The sequence below is a fragment of the Crinia signifera genome, chromosome 7 (genome assembly GCF_055691185.1).
Source record: "Crinia signifera chromosome 7, ASM5569118v1, whole genome shotgun sequence".
Lineage (NCBI taxonomy): Eukaryota > Metazoa > Chordata > Amphibia > Anura > Myobatrachidae > Crinia > Crinia signifera.
Window position 1 is genome coordinate 55,897,373 of NC_139223.1, and position 20,056 is coordinate 55,917,428.

General features: G+C 44.9%; 1 protein-coding gene across 2 annotated transcripts in view; it reads left to right on the forward strand.

The window, feature by feature from the left end:
• PRKAR1B (protein kinase cAMP-dependent type I regulatory subunit beta) overlaps window positions 1-20,056 on the forward strand; it is a 190,076-nt gene that overhangs the window by 4,855 nt on the left and 165,165 nt on the right. The window contains exons 1-2 of one of the 2 annotated variants that reach the window (XM_083153152.1): window positions 9,450-9,697; window positions 19,338-19,508. In XM_083153152.1, coding sequence (XP_083009278.1) covers window positions 9,695-9,697; window positions 19,338-19,508 — 174 coding nt within the window. In that variant the 5' untranslated portion in view covers window positions 9,450-9,694. Of the gene's footprint in view, window positions 1-9,449; window positions 9,698-19,337; window positions 19,509-20,056 lie in introns of those variants that run through there. The other variant, XM_083153149.1, reaches the window with a different exon arrangement.

The following is a 20,056-nucleotide window of genomic DNA, read 5'->3' on the forward strand; positions in this document are numbered from 1 at the left end:
AAGCTCGGTGAAGTGATAAACGGTCTGGTTTTTATCACCAGCCAATCAGCTCCTACCTGTGAAGTTACAGGCTTGGTTTGAAACATTACAGGTAGGAGCTGATTGGCCGGTGATAAAAACCAGACACGTTATCACTTCACCGAGTTTAATAAAGCAACACCTTAGTTACCTAGTAACACCGCCTCTGTAGTATCAATCACGTCATCAGAAATTACTTCTTATACAGGTCATGGAATCACACTCAATAACTATGGTCTTTAATTTTATTTTGATTAGATGCTGGAATTGGCATTTCATTATACAACACATGTTCAATAACTATTCATAGTGGGATTTGGTATTAAGTCTTCTATTTCTACATTAGTTTAACAAGAAAAATAAAATAAAAATAAAGGTTCTAAATGCAGAAATGCTGAATTTGTAGAGGAATCCGCCCACAACACATATTTGGATGGGAAAGGGAACTGCTGTGTGAACTGGGGACTACTGGGCATAGAACCAACTTGCAATGCGGGAAGGGCGGGTGACTCAGTGAATAGTGTCTTTGTCACAACCATCCTATTTTATCCTAGATTCAGATATACTTGTGTTATTGCAGCAGGCCGGTCCTGGTCCCTGGTTAATACTCGAAGGGCTAGATTTAGCGATTCTCTGCGGCTCTGACCCTGGAATGTAAAACATTTCATGCAGAACTAGGCGTGATTTGTAGTTAATATTATTGCAGTTTTTAATATCGAAATCTGCCACTTGGTAAACCTAACCCTAAAGGGCGGTAGTCTCAGTATTAGAGGGCCGAGAACTCGGGTACCCAGAGGATGGATCTGAAACAGAAATGCAGAATAAATTGTGGGCAAAAATTGTGACATATCTTCTATTATTATTATTATTATTATTATTATAATTTTTTTCTTAATTGAGTCTATGGCATGAGATAAAAGCGCATTTTTTTTATCTCGCTCCACATCGCCGCTCTTCGCACTTTCTGAAATCGCATTTTTTAGTAATAAATCGCATATTTAATGGGATGCGCTTTGGAGGCTGAAAAGTGCGATTTAGTGCGATTTGCGGCGAAGTGGTGCGATTTTATGACACATAAAAGTGCGATTTCTTCCGCCGGTCATGTGCGAGTTTTGGACCAACCGGAGTGCGATTTACAAGACTGTCTCCGCATGACTAAGAACCTCCTAACCCAGTGGTTCCCAAACTGTGCGCCTAGGCTCCCTGGGGTGCCTCGGAGCTCTTGCAGGGGTGCCTCAGGTTGGTGGTCCAGAACCAGGTCAAATTATTTATGGCCAATGAAACAGGCAAAATCAGTGCTTGGGGCTTCCAATTATAAAATATGTGGGGAAACATTAGTGAATCATGTTCCTCACCGCATAACTGGACCTAAGGATGACATTTAAGAACAACTTATTTCATTTAATTTTTTTTTTTTTTTATTATTCTTGGTAACAAACTTTTGCCTAGGGGTGCCCTGAAAAATATTATGATACTCTAAGATGCCGTGATTTGGGAAGTTTGACAACCTCTGCCCTAACCTATTGGCCCACCTCGGTCCCCTCCATTATGCATCACACCCCCTATATAAAGGGGCACTGGCACCATTTCACTCTTTGATAGCAAGTAAGGAGTATGGAGAGGAGCAGTGGCAGTGTGAGCAGAGGAAGAGGTGTTGGTGGCAGAGTGAGGAGTGGCAGAGGGAGCAGTGGCAGCAGCCAGCCAAGAGGAGCCAGTTGGAGAGGCAGTAGAGGACTGCTGAGGTCGTCCTCCATTACAGGGAGTGGCAGCAGTGTGGCAGGCAGCATGGCCACAGCAAGGCCAGCCCCAGACCAGGCCCTGGCGGACCAGCCCCAGCAGGAGGAGGTGGAGGATCCAAGGGTCCATATCATCTCTCACCTGCTCATATAAGTCCAACAGGTTATTGCGGTTCAGCCTAAACATCCCCACAACCTGTTGATCCGAGAGGGAGTCCAGGTACAGCCTAGCACGATACATACGTGGGGTACGCAGTAGTCGGGGGGCTACCTGGATCTGGTGTGCAGCTTCCTCCCTCCTGCGCAGCTCCTCCAAATGGGCCACATCACAAATCAGCAACTCCAAACCACTCTGCAAAATCTCCATGTCTCAAACCCTCACAGGTGTCCTTAATGATGTTGGGGTATATGTAGGGGTGTTTCTGAGTGAAATTGAGGCCACCTGTGTTGAAATTAACCATTTGTGCACTTGACCAAAGTGAGTTATGGGCCAAATCGCCCAACAGAACCTGGTCTGAAAAAAGTGCGATTATTAGACACCTTAAAAGTGCAATTTCCGAAAACGCATCCCATTAAATAAGCGATTTTTATACTTTTCTGTATGAAAACATCTGGATGCGATAAAAGTGCAATTTTTGGTACTTGTGTATTATCACGGCGCCCGATTTCATCTAAATCGCATCCGATATCACGGTACGCGTCCTCCGACCTTTTCATACCCCCACTATCCACGAAGCGAGCCACCGAGCCCGAAGCGTGGCGAGGGGACGCGGATTACTTTACATGTATTCCGCGTCCCCTCGCGGGGCTCGCTGCGCTCGCCTCGCTTCGGGCTTGGTGGCTCGCTGCGCTCGCCACACTATCTAAAATCAACTCCACGCCGACGTGGATAGTGGGGGACTGAAAAGGTCGGAGGACGCGTACCGTCGCCCCTCGGGTTGGCGTTGATAGTGGGGGTGGCGTTAACAATGGCGGTGCATTTAACATTGTAAGCACCCATCAGGGTGATTGTACAATTACAAATCGAATCGCTTCACATGCCACTATATTGCATGTGATGCACTACGATGGAAATCGGGGGTGTGCAAGGTGTGTAATGATGGAACAGCATGCAAATCGGCCAGAAAAAGTGAAAAATCGGTCGAAAATCAGCCGGAAATCGACCGAAAATCGGCCAAAAATCGGCCGCAAAATCGCATCCGATTTTTCCATGCGATTTGCGGCCGATTTTTGGCAGATTTTCGGCCGATTTCGTGGGCGCCGTGATAATACACAAGTACCCAATTTTTTTCAACACTTTCAGTACGCATGAGTTATCGCACAGAATATGCGATATCCGGCCCTTAGAGCATCCTATTAAATATGCGATTTCCGCCAAAAAACAAAAATCTCATACCATAGAATGTCACCCATTGTTTTTATTGTTTTCTTTTCTAAAACTGAAAAAAATATATAATAAAAAAGTACAACATAACATGTACATATCGGGGAGTATCCTATTAGCCGCGAAGGTTCCCCATCCCTGACCTAAGCCATGTAATATGGGTCAACCTAATGACCTTTACCAATCCAATGGATACCCAATAAAAAACAATGGTGGTCTAGCCAGATTGCAGAGGTTCTTGGGTGGCTACATGATGCAGTCACACAGCAATGTTGGCCCTGTGTCAGCGGGAGGTGTGAGTGAGAACACATGTACAGTTATATATGTGTGGACTGTGCAGAGTGGAGGCAGTTGGGTTGGACAGCCTATGGAAGTTATGTGGGTGGCTATGGAATTTGATAGAGGTTTGGAGCCTAGAGGAAAGTCTTCTTGTGCGTAGGAGGGCATTCCACAGGGTGGCGGCAGCCTAAAAAAAAGTCCTGGAAGCATGAATGTTAGCAGGTAATGATGGGGATGAGATACAGATCTTATGCAGCCGGGACGAGGTGGCCGATATTAACAGCACAATGTCATCACTAATGACCAAGATGTGCATCAGGTCACTCAAAAACAACAGAACATGTAGTACAGGCAGTACTTCATATCCTACCATCCACTAGGGCAGTGGTTCCCAACCTTTTTTCTCTCCCGTACCCCTTGATTAGGCTTTTCATTGATGAGTACCCCCTTCTCTCAATTTAAAATATAGACAGTACTATTACTGTCGACCTTACTGCATGTTGACCTAAAGTCGTGTCGACCTAAACTCATGTCGATCTATGTGCATGTCGACCTAGTGGTGTCGACCTAATGCTTGGCGAGCTACTTGGTGGTGACCCAATGACCGTATCCCGTTCCCGGACCTGGAAACGGTTATATCAGTGTTTGTTGGTGGAATTGCTGACTGTGCGGAGCTGTGCGTTCATGTAAATACATCTGATTTCAGATGCATGTTTCGCACCAAGGATAGATCTGGTGCAGGTTCTCATTGAAAATGATGACTGCTGTGAACCAAGCCATACGGTCAGGGGCCTGTGTTACAGAGAGCATTGCCAGCGGCTCCTCACCTGTAAGTGCCCTGTGCGCAGCACTGTCTGCAAAGTCTTGTAACTACAGGGCTAATTTACCATGCAATCCTATTGGCAGGGTGTATGTCTGAGAGGAGCCCGTCCCTGCGATCTGCATTGCCAGAGGTCTGCACATGCGTGGTTAGCACTGACCCCGGCTGACCCGTACTGACCACACTGCCCTGCTGGTGAATGGCAGTAGCCCCGGGACCTGATGCTACGCTGCTCGATATCAATACATCGGGCAGCATGGTATCCCCCATAGAAACCTATTGGGGATGCACCGGTAGTAGGGCAAGAGGGATCGCAGCAGGTATGGAGATTCCTGCTGCAGTCCCTCCGTGATACATGCAACTAATTATTCATTAGTACATGGGCCCATACATCTTCTGTATTTATTCTGTGCATTCATGAAATAGCTGCTGCGCATGTATGATATACCATATTATGCCATAATTATAAGCAGCGGTATAAAGGCTTAGTATTGCATGAATGAATTGAAAGACTTGTCTGGCAGTCCATCTAATTTACCTTCTATTTTAATACAAAAAGTTGCAATAGCTAAACCAGGCATTTCCAAACTATGGCCCTCCAGCTGTTGTGAAACTACAAGTCCCATCATGCCTTGCCACAGTTTTGCTATTAGGGAATGCTAAAACTATGGCAAGGCATGCTGGGGAGTGTAGTTTCGCAACAGCTGGATGGCCACAGTTTGGACATGCCTGAGTCAAACACCTGCACCCCAGGCACCCGAATCCCGTCACTGTCATGCGAGGGCATTTGTTCGCTAACACACCCCCTCGCATGTGGCCGCTAGCAGGAGAAATCATTTGATGTTCGCTGACCATCGAATGATTTCTCCTGCCATCGGAAATAAAAGTCAGTCTAAGCTGAGCTTTATTTCCTCAGCAAATTGACGAATACGGGGCGGGCACTAACATCATGTGACGTCAGCCGTCCACCCTGAGTAGGCAACAGGACACCTGCGTGTCCAGGGGAACACCCAGCTTTTCATGGGGACTCCCATAAAATGCTGCTGTAATTTGCTTAAGCCGTTCGCTGGGCTGGGGCAGAATTCGGGTCTCATAGAGCGGCACCTGTGTAGTTTGCAATGGCGGCTCTTACCCTTGCAGCGGAGGGGGACACTGCGATGTGTACCCCTCCTCCACTGCTGTGCTTCCCGCTGCTGCCGGTCCCAGCTGCCGTTCGCCTGCACGGGGCCAGCGCATGTGCAGTAACTTCAGACTGCGCATGCACTGGCCCAAGCCTCCATTGGTTGCCTTTGCAGCAGCCCCGGTAGGCATATTCAGGTTCCTAGGTACGGAACATGTGCAGTGTCGTCCGTGGTACTGCGCATACGCAGAACCCGGTTTTAGGGCTGCCCCACAGTTGCCCACTGAGAGGCATCCCCAAGAAAGGGAACACCTCCTAATGGGACTGCCTTGACTGACTGGCAGGTCGGACTTCCAATCGGAAGTCACTCCCAGTCACAGTGAAGCCAGTGCAGTCTCACACAATGCATTTGGCTTCACACAGTGGTGGATTTTACCTGGGGGGGGCTGCAGCCCTGCAGCCTATAGGTAAAAACCACCACTGGTAGTTTTTATGCTTGCTTCGTGTTAGTGTGTGCTTCAGTTCCCCCACACAGAAAAACCCCTAGTGTAAAGTATATATTTGTATTTACATGTGATAGGGAAATTATAAGTTTAGAAATGAAAGGTTGGATTCAGGGAGATATTTTGAAAAAGTCAGATTTTCCCTGATGGCAACTATGCACAGTGTGTTGTGAAGTAAGTTATTGTTTAACCATCTTTATAACTTTGTCCCTTTTAAGGCTAAATTGCATCATTCAGATAAGTTGTAGATAATGAATTACTGTTTATTATGCCTTGTCGACTTCTATGAGTTGTTCAGTTGTAAAAACTTTCTTTAGCACAAACACAAGAATCACTTGTACCCAATGCCCCCTAGTGGTCTCCCTTAGCTATAATAGCTTTGAGTTTTTCCAAGACAGCAAAAGTCAGAGGCTGATTCAGAGGAGACTGCAGAAGTGGCCGCAGGTTGCTTCAGTTGGCGGTCGTCTGTAGTTATAGTGCTTAAACAGGACATTTCGCATCATACCTATTACTTTGGTTGTGTCTAGCTGCTTTCACACAGAGCGATGTAGGGGCATTTTCTAAGCAATCTAGTGAGAAATGTACAATAGTGGACTAAGTACTACATTTAAGACTAGTATTTTTTTGTTACAAAGGAATTTAAATAAAGTATCAAATTTTAAGAAAAAGTTGCATGGTACAGGTCATTGGGAAAGCCTGTAAGGCAGGGGTGTCCAAACTTTTTGCGATGAGGGCCAGATTTTGTGAAGTGTAAATGTGGGGGGCCGACCATTCAGCCTGACATTCTTTGAATCATTAATCACATCAGAATGATCCCTAACTCTGCCCCCATTCACTCTATGTCCCCCAGGCTGCCCCGTCACTGTATTTCCCCCAGCCTGCCCCTATTCACTGTATGTCCCCCAGCCTACCCCTCCTTCACTCTATGTCCCCCATTGACTGTATGTTCCCCACTCTGCACCCATTCACTCTGTCCCCCAGCCTGCCCCACTTCTCTTAATGTCCATCAGTGCCTCCATTCATTGTATGTCCCCAAGCCTGACCCTCCTTCACTGTATGACTCCCATTCATTGTATGACCCCCATTCACTATGTACCCCACTCTGCCCCCATTCAAAGTATGTCCCCCAGCCTGCCCCTGCTCCCCGCTCTCTGAATGGCCATCACTGCCTCCATTCACTGTATGTCCCCCAGCCTGACCCTTCTTCACTGTATGTCCCCCACTCTGCCCCCTCCCTTCTCTGTAAGTTTCCCAGCTCCTTGTGTGAGTCGGAGGAAGGAGAGGCAAAGCAGGCACTGCAAGGACAGGAGGTGCTTGGGCTCCCGCTGCTGCCCTCCTCCGCTCTGCATGTTACAGGAGCAAGCTTCCCCCCTCCCCAAACACTGCTGTCACTGTGATTGCGGAGTAGGGTGATATACGATTGCAGCAGCAGGGGTAGGACGCCAAACACATCTGACTGTGGAGGCCGGCACCTCCTCACTGCAGCAGACAGCAAGGTAAAGGCGCGCTCGCCGTGGCCCCACCTTTAGTGTCCTGTGCTTCCCACATCTGATGCTCTGCCCGCTTCCAGCTGGAGGCTGCTGGCCACTTGAAATGACAGCACGGGCCGCAATTGGCCCCCGGGCCTGACTTTGGACGTGCCTGCTGTAAGATGTCAAACAGGACTATTAGGTCCAATGTAATGATATAGTAGGTGTATGTGGACTGTCATTTTAAAGTTAATCATTGTTACTATTGGGGTTTTGTAAAAATACAGAATCCTGCGAATTTATACATTTACATATTGGATCCATACAACTTCTTTTAAAAGTACTGACATGTATTTAACGAAAACCTAAATACTGTATCTAAAACCATGCATAGTTTTAGAACAAATAGTTGATGCATTTAGGGGCCCGTTTACCATAGGATCACATTGTGGGCGGGAACTACTACCCAGGATCCCATTGCAATATGCAATCCTATCGGCAGGATGTATGTTCCTCCCTGCGATCTGCTATGCTGGGTGCCGGGGGGCGTCTGCACATGTGCGGTCAGTGCTGATGCCCAGCTAACCCTCGCTGACTGCACGTCCCCTGCCGGCAGTGCAGTAAGTAGCCTAAAGGCTACAATGGGCTGCCGCCATCTCAGAATGGCTATCGATATTGAATATTGGCAGCATCGCATCCCCTATAGAAACCTATGGGGGATGGAGCTGTAGGTGGGACAGGAGGGATTCCTGCTGCAGTCTCTCCAAGATACATTACGGAGGTACTTAATATTAGCTGAAAATATTCAGTGGTAAAGGGGCCCCTTAGAGGGTACTTATGTAGTAACTGGGCTGCCGATTTTGAAATCGGGTCCATCGCATCGCATCGCACCCGACCATATCGCATGCGATGCGATGCGATGCGATGGACCCGATTTTTCCATAGGATTCAATGTTAAAATGGACTCTGTCCATTTTAACATAGAATTCAATGGGAAAAGGGGTCCTTTTCATACCCCTACTATCCAAGTGGGCATGGAGTTGGATATAAACCTGTGGCGAGCGTAGCGAGCCACCGAGCCCGAAGCGTGGCGAGCGTAGCGAGCCCCGCGAGGGGACACAGAATACCGTCCCCTCGCGGGGCTCGCTACGCTCGCCACGCTTCGGGCTCGGTGGCTCGCTACGCTCGCCACAGGTTTATATCCAACTCCATGCCCACTTGGATAGTAGGGGTATGAAAAGGACCCCTTTTTCCCATTGAATTCCATGTTAAAATGGACTCAGTCCATTTTAACATTGAATCCTATGGAAAAATCGGGTCATCGCATCGCATCGCATCGCATGGTCGTATGCGATGCGATGCGATATCGCATCGCATCGCATCTGATTGTATGCCTTAACTTAAGGCATACAATCAAAAAATCGGCAGCCCAGATACTACATAAGTACCCCTTAGAGTATACTGTAAGGGACTATAAGTTGTATAGCCACAGGGAATTGGCTGTGTAATACGCTAATGGAGACAGGAGGCATCTGGTATACATAGACACCTCCTGTCTGCTTCCGTGATCCGCTGTTGCATCTCCAGACGCCTCTGTTTTGATTGACGGGCCTGATCGACACCCATTCCCCGCCCCTAAATGCTCTAAATCTGTAAATCAGGCTGGGGCTTAGGGGGCCTGCGAGGATACAGGACCCATTCAGCATATACGCAGAACAGGTCATGCACATGTGCGGTGTCCCCACTGTTGGACTTGTACACTGACCATTGGATCATCAAACAAATCTGAATAAAAAGTTAATTAATAATAACTTCTCTACCTTAAGACCTAGCTTTGAAAATTCTAAGCAAATATGATTATGAGAAATAAGTCACATACGCTCACTGTAAAAGACGTCTTTCCCACCATCTGGCCAAATTACATAGCTTGCACCCCAGGTGTAAATGGGACGGATTTTCAAGCTATTTTAAATGATCTGTGCTATGGAGAGCCAGCAAGAGAGGGAGAGAGAGAGAGAGAGCGCAGTAGCTTGTTGTCATGGCAACATAAGAATAGTGAGCTGTTTACTGTAGAATGCTCCGCAATAGGGTCTACATGCCCCAGTATGCTTTCCCGATAACTGATGTCTGAGGAGCTAATCGTGCGCAAAGGCTAATTTCTCTAGTCGTTAAACGCTGCAAGGCCACTTGGCTTATGGGACGTCAAGATGCCTTGTAAAGAATCCAGCCCTGGATACTACCTGCCTGACCATGGAATACAGGGGGGGGAACTGTACCTGAGCCAGAACCTGTATATACAAAAGCTCCCAATAACGCAGCTGCTGTTTATTTAGGGGGCTTAAGACTTGAGTGGTATCTGAATCACATGGTAACCCAAGCTATTGCATTTATTGTCGTGATATTTGTACTGTGTGTCGGATTTACTGCCTGTCTGCAATCTGTTTGTCAGCTCAGTGAGATGTGTTGAAGCTGCGGTAGCTGTGACTGGTAGAAGAAGGCATCTGAGAGCATCAAGACGTCTTCTCGTGGTTTTATAAACGGAATAGAGCATTTCTGTCAGTTTGACGTTCTAGGACATAGCTTATTTTGGCACTATATAAGCTACACATAAGTTGTTCCGTGTAGTTATAGACTTGTATAGATTTATTTGCGGTCGTCTGTTCTAGTTAAATGATTGAGATGCTCGGTGCAAATTTGGCTGGCAGATGTCGGTGAAATCATCAGGCAGCAAAATAACATTTACTTGGCGAAAAGAAAGGATTTGGATGCTATATATTTAATGAATACTTTATGTGATGCGGGTCGTTCTGGCAAACTGTTTCTTATTTACAAAATTTTTATTTGTATTTGAACTTATCTTACCAGAAATCTGACCGATGTAAGAGGAAAATAAAACATATACTAAAGTACAAGTTGCCTCCTCAAACAAGCTTTCCAGCTTACATCATGGTATAATTTGGGCATTTTGGCAGTTAAAAATCCCATATACTGCATAGCTCTGATTGTAGTATCATTAAAATAAAGTTTGGTACTGTTGTTAAAGAGCAGGAATGGGGAACCTTTGGCCTTCCAGCTGTAGAACTGCGCATCCCAGCATTCCCTGCAACAGTTTTAGCATGGCCAAATAGCAAAACTGTAACAGGGCATGCTGGGATGTGTAGTTCAACAACAGCTGTAGGGCCAAAGGTTCCCCATCCCCGTTATAGAGGAATGTGTACAACAACAAAGTCATCCATATTAACAGATTACACTTTATTATACTAGTTGCGTTACAAATGTTCCTTTTGCCATCATCAGGACGTTAGCACCTTTTTTTTGTATTGGAACAACAAATCATACATATCATCTATTGCAGTGGTTCCCAAACTGTAGGCCTTATTTTAGTTCACTCTTTCTGACAAAATCCTCCATGTGCACTGCAGGGGGGAAGATGTAACATGTGCAGAGAGAATTAGATTTGGGTGGGGTTTTACTTCAAAGTGAGATCTATATTGCAGTGTAAAAATAAAGCAGCCAGTATTTACCCTGCACAGAAACAAAATGACTCACCCAAATCTAATTATCTCTGCACATTTTACATCTGCCCCCTGCAGCGCACATGGTTTTGTCCATCTAAGAAGGATTTTGTCAGAAAGAGTGAACTAGAATAAGGCCCTGTGTGCCGTGGCACCTTGGGGTGCCACAGGATATTGCAGGGGTACCTTGTGTTGGTGGTCCAGAACCAACTTAAATTACTTATGGTGAAAGTAATGTTCAAAACTACTACTTGTGGCTTCCAATCATAATTTATGTGGACAAACTGAAGTGAATCTGTCCCTAACCACAAAATTAATCCTAAGAATGACACATAAACACAAATGACTTAATTTAGATTTTTAAATTTGTCAGTAATAAAATTTTGGTCTAGGGGTGGCGTGAAAAAAATTCTGATTCTCTAAGGTGCCTTGATTCCAAAAAGTTTGGGAACCCCTGATCTAATGTATGTTCCATATTGTGTTGCATGGGACATCTTCCGGTTGGTCATGCTGCACGACCAATCAAAAGATATTGTTTGAGACCCAGTGCAGTATATTTAAGGATGAAAGAGGTTCTGTTGTTCATTATATCAGACAGTGGGGGCTATTCTGATTCACTCGGAAAGGCATAATCACTCTTTAATGGACAAAGCCATATGCACTGCAGGTGGGGCTGATGTAACATCAGAATCAGAATAACCCCCAGTGTGTACGGGCTATCTGGCATTGTCCCTTTGGCCTGACCATCAGCCCGATTGCACATCTGCCTGGGTTGGGATCATTTGGTCTACAGAAAGTTGATTGACAAGCATTAGGTAGACACCATTAGGTCGACATGGGGAAAGGTCGACATGGATATAGGTCGACATGGGTCAAGGTCGATATGGGTTTAGGTTGACAGGTCAATAGGTCAACACAAACATTAGGTCGACATGGGCTAGGTCAACCGTGAAAAGGTCGACATGGGGTTTTCACAGTTTTTTACCCGAATGTCGACACAGTCGACATGGACACAATTTGAAGTGAACCACAGCCCCTCGCACACTATTTTATTCTCCCACCACGCCCTAGTGGATGGTAGGGCATGAAATACCGCCTGTCGGCACATGTCGGTTCAAAAAACAGTGAAATACCCCATGTCGACCTTTTGACTATAGACCTAGCCCATGTCGACCTAATGCTTGTGTCAACCCAATGACCTGTTGCCCTAAACCCATGTCGACCTAGATCCATGTCGACCTTGACCCATGTCGACATATATCCATGTCGACCTAATGGTGTAGACCTAATGCTTGTCGACCAACATACTGAAGACCAAATGACTGTATACCGTCTGTCTGATGTGTATGTGGCCTTTGTCTTTGTCCATTTACATTTTAAACATCATGTGACTAATTTAAACCTGGCAGCAAACCTGATGTACTTGAAAATAGTTAAAAAAGAGATGGATTTAAGAAGCATCTCCCTTTTTGTTTCTACATTGTTTTGGCTAGAGCAAGATAAATACCTCCCATACCTGGATGTGGTATGTATGTAGGTATGTATGTAGGTATGTATGTATGTATGTATGTATGTATGTATGTATGTATGCGTGTGTGTGTGTGTGTGTGTGTGTGTGTGTGTGTGTGGGGGGGGGGGTATTTGGGTACTCTCTGCTCACCCAGTTGTGATTGTGTTGAATGGAGTTAATTTGCCTGTTCTGTGTTATGAATGTAGTAACCCTGCACAGTGCAGATTAAACTCTAGTATGTTGCACCTTTCCAATGGTGAATTGTGTCCAGAGACTGTGGGGCGGTATTCAATGCCGCTGGCGAGCGGCTTTCTGCGGCGAGGGTGTCTTGTTTTCTGTGATCCTCACCGTCTAACCCCCTCACCGGCCGCTCACCCTATTCTATGTTCCAGGGGAATCCTCGTCATCAGAGGACGGCGAGGATTCCCCCGAACAGGGAGTTTTGCCGTGGCGACCCTCACCGTTTTGACAGCCGCATTTGCCGTTTCCACCTCACTTATAAAACCCAGCGAGGTGGAAATGGCGAGTGCAGGGGGATCAGTTGAATACTGACCCGCGAGCTGTGACGGGACTGCTCACCCTCACACCTCGCCATATCTGCTCCTAGCTCCAATTCTGTCTTCACAGCTTCCTCTCTCCATATCCAGCAAGTTTGAAACAGATCAGTGTCCCTGCAAAAATTGTTTTTATTTCCTGTTATGACATATTTTAGTACACAAAGGAGTAATTTAGTCTGTTGGGTGGCCTCTAGTGGTCACTGGTGGTACTTCACCTCATAGGCTTGCAGAATATTTAATAGGGATGAGAGTCAGAAAGTGAGAGATTTGGTAAGAAATCTCTAGTCTTTTTTAAAGCGCCAATCCTTTACACTGCAAAACCAGTTTGATTATGAAGTGTAAATGATTGCTGCTTTAAAAAAATGGAGATTTCTTACCAAATCTCTCACTTTCTGAATCTCTCATCCTATTATATTTATATTTATGACCAAAAAAAACATTCTGTTGACGCTGTTGGGCAAAACCAGACTTGCAGAGTTGACAGGTGCCAGTAAAGGCCTGATTTTAAATGTCTGCTTTACCTACTTTTGATTTCGGAAGTATCCTGTGTATAACATGAAAGAAAATTATACCGCTTTCAGACCGCACTCCGAACACGGCATATTGCCGTGTTCGCGGGGCCTGAACACGGGTCACGGTGCGGTCTGAAAAGGGCACCACGGGTCGAGCAACACGGGTGTTCAACCCTGGTATTGACCAGGGTTGAACACGGCTATGACCCGTGTCAACTGCGGTGTGAACGGGTGCCTGGGTCGAGCGACCCGTGTCCCGTTCACAGTATGGAGGAGGCAGCACTGTCAGCTCCAAGTACTGCCTCCTCCCGAGCCCCCGATGACGCGCCGCCGCCCAGCACCGCCCCATGTGACGTCACCGACACGGCAATATGCCGTGTCGGTGTCGGAACTTTCAGACCGCATTGCCGTGTTGCTCTGGGGATGGGACCCGTTTCCTAATCCCGTGTGCGACACGGCATTTGCGGTCTGAAAGTAGTATTAGGTAATGTATGATCAGCAGCTGTGGAATCACAAGTCCCAGCATGCGAGGATAGCTACAACAGGAGGACATGTAAAAAAAAAAAATGACACCCACTACAAAAAGGTCATTAAAAATTGTATTTACAACGTATTTATGGAATAGAAAAAGCAATAAAGTTAATTGTAGGCATATATAGCATTTACACCCCTGTAATCAGTAGTGCCATTCTCTCTGGATAGCCACAGGCTGCCTTTAGCCTTTGGGAAGGTTTTGCAATCTGCTTTTCCACTTGACCACACCAGTGGCTCATATTTTATACGCGGTGTTATTTCTAATATCATTTTGTACCAGGTTTCAGTTTTCGCATTTTCTTTAATTTTTCTGCTACATTGGGTATCATTTTTTAATAACCACAGGCAGGTCTGAAGAAAGCCTTTCAGCATTGTATGATATCTATGAAGTAGAAATTGCTTTGACATTTACCCAGGAAATATGAGCAAGTAATCACATTACTCGGATCTGCACTGACTCACTTGAGCCTCACAGATAAATGCTCTGTCCAGCGTTCAGAGACAAACCAATCTGTTCTCAGACCAGTCCCAGGGGTGCTTTAAGGTGAAGCGGAACCAAAGTCTTGTGGCAAATACATTTACAGCCCTTGATGTTTACAGTTGTTTGAAGTTTTTATTGCATCAAACAATAGTGTCATAAAGAGATGTCCTGATAAGGTTATTTTATTCTATAACTAGCTGACCCGCCCGGCGTTGCCCGGGAAAACCTTGGGGTTTCTTTATTTCCAAAATTGCTGAAAAATGTCATCTTACAGTATGCTGTGATAAAGACCTAAGATTGTAATTTATTATAGATTCCACCATAATGTTAGAATGTCTTTGCATTGATACTCAATGATGGCAATGAAATCAGGTGTGGTGTTGTTGTTTGAAACACAACGCTCCTGAGTTGATAACTTGTATGTGTTGATGAATTCCACATCCACTCCTGAGATTTAGCACCTATGACATACCCTCCAACATCTGAGGTCAGAAATCGGTACAAAATCAGAAAGGGACATGGCCACACCTCCATTGTTATACTTTCAATGGTACAGTTTCTAGGGTGTGTAATTACAGGCGCTGAGTGCGTGGGGTCCGGGGTGGGCGTTACTTACCGCGCCATAATTAATTAAAAATTCACTGCTCCCTGCCACTGCCACTCCCCTCACCGAACCTGCCTGCAGCAGTCTCTGAGGTCTGGGGATCTGTGAAGCACATGCACCGAGCATCTCTACCAAACAGTGGGGCAGCCTCTGAGTGTGGGAGCAGGTCCGCGGGCCTGGCCACATGATGTCATGACGCGACGCACGCTACCCGCACCACTGTAATGCACAACTGGGAATGGGTGCAATGGGCCAAATTCTTCCCTACACCCGCCGGGCCAATCCACTAATCCAGCCATCACAATCATCAATGGATGCATTGATAAGGTTTGGAGTTTAAGAAGTTGAAGAATAAGACTGAGAAAAAGAATTGCCATGTTACAAAGTGTACAATTTACTCAATAAATCGTGAAAAAAATGTAAGTGTACATAGAAGTACAATCAAGAAATGAAAGTAGGATTAAAAAATAAGTTCTGATTCAAACTGATAATTGTTTGGATGGGGTGGGTTGTGAAACAAATCTATAAGTGGGGGTATGGATATTGTGGGCTTAATTGGTGTTTGTTACACCTACAGGGGGCCCTCAATTGATGGGATTTTCACTACAGTGTCACGGTCACAGTGTCACCATAGGGGGATTCCCAATTGGGGTCCAGGTGGTCTTTTAGGGACCCTTTACAATCCTGTAGGTCTCTTCTCCTTGAGCTTACAGTCTCCCTTAATGATAGTCAATCACTTAGGGAGACCGTAGGCTCCAGGAGAAGTGACCAACGGGATTGTAAAGGGGTCCCTAAAAGACCACCTGAACCCCAATTGGAAATCCCCCTACGGTGACACTGTAGTGAGAATTTCTCATCAACTGGGGACCCCCTGTAGGTGTACCAAACACCAATTATGCCCACAATATCCATTCCCCCTCTACCTATAGATTTGTTTCGCAACCCACCGCCATCCAAACAATTATCAGTTTGAATCAGAATTAATTTTTTAATCCTACTTTCATTTCTTGATTGTACTTCTATGTACACATATTTTTTTTCACGATTTATTGAGTAAATTGTACACTATAACGTGACAAATCTTCATCTCAGTCTTATTTTTCAACTTCTTACACTTCTTACACTTCTTACACTCATAACATTCAAACAAATGCATGCAGCGCTCATGCCCATCGACCAAACATTATCTATGAACCAAAAGAGTCTGGGAAACCCTTAAGGCAGAGCAGTGCCTAATATCCAACTAACAGGGTGAGTGCAGTGTACCCACTTTGTATTGATCAATGGGTGCATTGGCCAGGACAAAGATTTCTCACTGCAACTGGCCGGGGAGCGCAGTGACAGGCTGGAGGACTGGAGAGACGGATATGGGGAACAAAGTAGAAACGGTACATTAGGTACAGTTTTTATTTGCCGGTACAGACGGTTAAATAAACTAATTATTTTTTGTGTTCTGTGTGTTTGTGTGTGTTGTACTGTTTTTGTGTGTGTGTTGTAGTGTATGTGGTTGTGTGTGTTGTATTGTATGTATCTGTCCAATGCGTAAGTGTGTGAGGTGTGCTACGTATATACAGTATGTGTGTGTTGTGTCTTTGTGTATCTGTGCAATGTTTAAGTGTGTGTTTTGTGTGTGTCATACTGTTTTTTGGGTGTGTGGTGAATGTGGGTGTGTGTTGTGCTGTTAGAGGTATGTTATGTGTGTGTGTTGTGTGTATCTGCCCTATGTATAAGTGCGTAAGGTGTGCTATGTATAAATCTGTGTGTGTAGTGTGCTGTGTGTATCTGTGCAATGTTTAAGTGTGTGTTTTGTGTATTGTACTGTTTTTGGGTGTGTGTTGTAGTGAATGTGGGTGTGTGTTGTACTGTGAGTGTTGTGTTGTGTGTATCTGCCGAATGTGTAAGTTTGTGATGTGTGCTACGTATATATGTGTGTGTAGTGTGCTTTGCGTATCCTGGCAATGTTTAAGTGTGTGTGTTCTGTGTGTTTGTTGTACTGTTTTTGGGTGTGTGTTGTAGTGTGTATGGATTTGTATTGTACTGCATGTGGTGTGTTGTGTGTGTGTGTGTGTATCTGTCCAATGTGTAAGTGTGTGAGGTGCTCTACATATAAATGTGTGTGTTGTGTGCTATGTGTGCGTATGTGGTGTACTGTCTGTGTGCGTGTTTACAATGTGTATGTGTGTGTGTGTGTTGTGTGGTCTATGTATATCCTCAATTATTTCCCAATTGTTTAAAGCCTTCACCATAATGTTAGAATGTGTCATTCATACTCAATGACAGCAATGAAATCAGGTGTGGAGTTGTTCCTTCGCAAACGGTTTCCCAGATCATCGATCTTTTCCCCAGAACATCAATGATGGAAAATTACAACTTGGTGTTTTTTAAATTTCTAAGTGAAATTTCCCAAAAACGGCTTCGAGGTGCACACCACCGGGTCCAGAGGTATCTTGTTGCTGAATTTGGTGTCTCTGAGTGCCGCGGTGTGTCCGCAATGCGACGGACACGCACACACACACACACGCACACAGACTCTTCAACTTATTATATAGATAACTAACTGACCACTAGGGGCACTGTTGTAGTGGAGTCTATAAAGCATTTCAGCAGTGTGGAAGGGTATCGGATATTTTTGTATAAATGGATAGAAAAGTAAAGAACAGATATCACTTATACTGTATGGGTTAATTTCTACCCTTTGTATTAGTGAGTCTGCTATTTATATTTAAATCAAACCATACTTTTTTTCCAGATTATAGTGTACTGCAATGTGGTTGTTCTGTATTAAGTGAAACAAAGGCATCAGTATGTTTTTGTTTTTTCAAAGCATTAAATCTTATCTGCCCCCACTTTGTTCATGTACATACAGTTCTTACTTTGTCCATCTAAATCACCCTATGGGTGAAATTTAATAGGGTCCATCCAGGGCTGACCAGCACGGTGAGCATGATACGGCCAGGGGACCTTATGTAAAAAGTGTCCCCTGGTTGTGGCATGACACTGCGGGCTGTTGGAGCCCGGTGCTGGTTTCAAAATACGGGGGACCCCCAGAATTTTTGTCCCCCATATTTTTAGAACCAGGACCGGTCCAAGAGTCTGGGGCTGGTTTCAGAAATACGGGGGACCCCTATGCTTTTTGTCCCCCGTATTTTTGGAACAGGTCCGGCTCAATGAGCCCAGGAGGAGGGACCCCACGCCATTTTTTTAAAAACGTTTTAACACAAAATCACACGTTACCTCAAATTCGCACGTTTTCATGACTAAAAATCACACATTTTCATGACTAAAAATCGCACCATATCGCACTTTTTTGCTGCGAATTCACATCTCATTAAATATGCGAATTTGCGGCAAAGAATGCAATTTTTAAAACGTGCAATTTCGGAAAATGCAATAAAATCGCATCCCATTAAGGGCCTTATTCTAGTTCACTCTTTCTGACAAAATCCTTCTTAGATGGACAAAACCATGTGCACTGCAGGGGGGCAGATGTAAAATGTGCAGAGAGAATTAAATTTGGTTGAGTTAGTTTGATTCTGTGCAGGGTAAATACTTTTACACTGCAATATAGATCTCACTTTGAAGTAAAACCCCACCCAAATCTAATTCTCTCTGCAGAAGTTACATCTGCCCCACCTGCAGTGCACATGGATTTCTCCATCTACGGAGGATTTTGTCAGAAAGAGTGAACTAGAATAAGGCCCTAAATCTCGCCCTATGTGTCCACATTTTTGTTGACAACTTCTATTACTAATGTGTAATTGTGGCTATTGCCCACACATATTGGAGGCACTTATTTAGTGACTATGGAAGTATCTCAGTAATGACAGATGTTCATAATGAATCATTAGACTATGTTCTCATAAACATATACAGCATTGGCAGCATTCTCATGAACATTCTATAAACTGGCATTTCTTTACTAGATGATGCATACATCCAGCATCTACACAGAAGTGCCACTCACCTTTGGCTGCAATATTATTGGCAGCTGCCACATAGCCTTACAATTATTTATATCATTACGTTATGTATCAAGTGTTTTCCTCTGGTAGGCCAAGACATCTTTTCCTTCTGTTTCATGTAATTGTGTGTGTTTTATTTCTATACGGTCCCCTCAGGTTAGGTAATAGATTGCCACTTTTTACACAAAGGGTTATAACATCATTTTTTGACTAGATATTTATTCAGTTCTGTTGATAATTTTTCCTGATTCTTCATTTTTCTTTAGGTCTTTTCTGTAAAAAATAGCATTTTCAGTCTTGTCAATTTACTATACTGTCATGTATTACTTATAGGAAGAATGCAAACAGATTTTGGCTCAGCAGAAGTCAAACTCCCAGTCGGACTCTCACGATGATGAAATCTCTCCACCGCCTCCAAATCCCGTGGTGAAGGCGCGGCGCAGACGCGGAGGTGTCAGTGCAGAAGTGTACACTGAGGAAGATGCGGTGTCCTATGTTAGGAAGGTAATAATAATAAGGTTTTATTCAGACGGGATTGGAGGAGTAACTTATGTGCTCTCACTGACAAATGATGTGCATTATGGTGCGGACTAGTGATATGGAAACCATATTATTGCTCACATACATGTTTCATTCATGTGATACACACAAGATGCTTATTCTATTTTATACTGAATAGTTTAATCGATCTGTCATACACCAGGAGTCCCCCCCCCCCTGTCTCCTGTCCCCCTCAACTCTTCATCTTTCATTCTGTCCCCCTCACTCCCCCAATCTCCTGCTATCCTTTCTGCTCCCCCTCATCTTTCACCTCCCTGTTTCTTAGCTCTGTCCCCCTCACCTCCCCTTCTCTCTTTCTCTCATTTCTTTTCCCATTTCCCTGTCTCTGTTTCTACCCCTACGATGACCCACCTCCCTGTATCTCGTCTCTGTCCCCCTTTTACCCCTCATGCCCTGTCTCTCATCTCTGTCTCTCTCACTCCCCCATTTCCCTGTCATTGTTTATGCTCCTATCACCTACCTCTCATTTCTGTCCCCCTTTCTGCCCATTG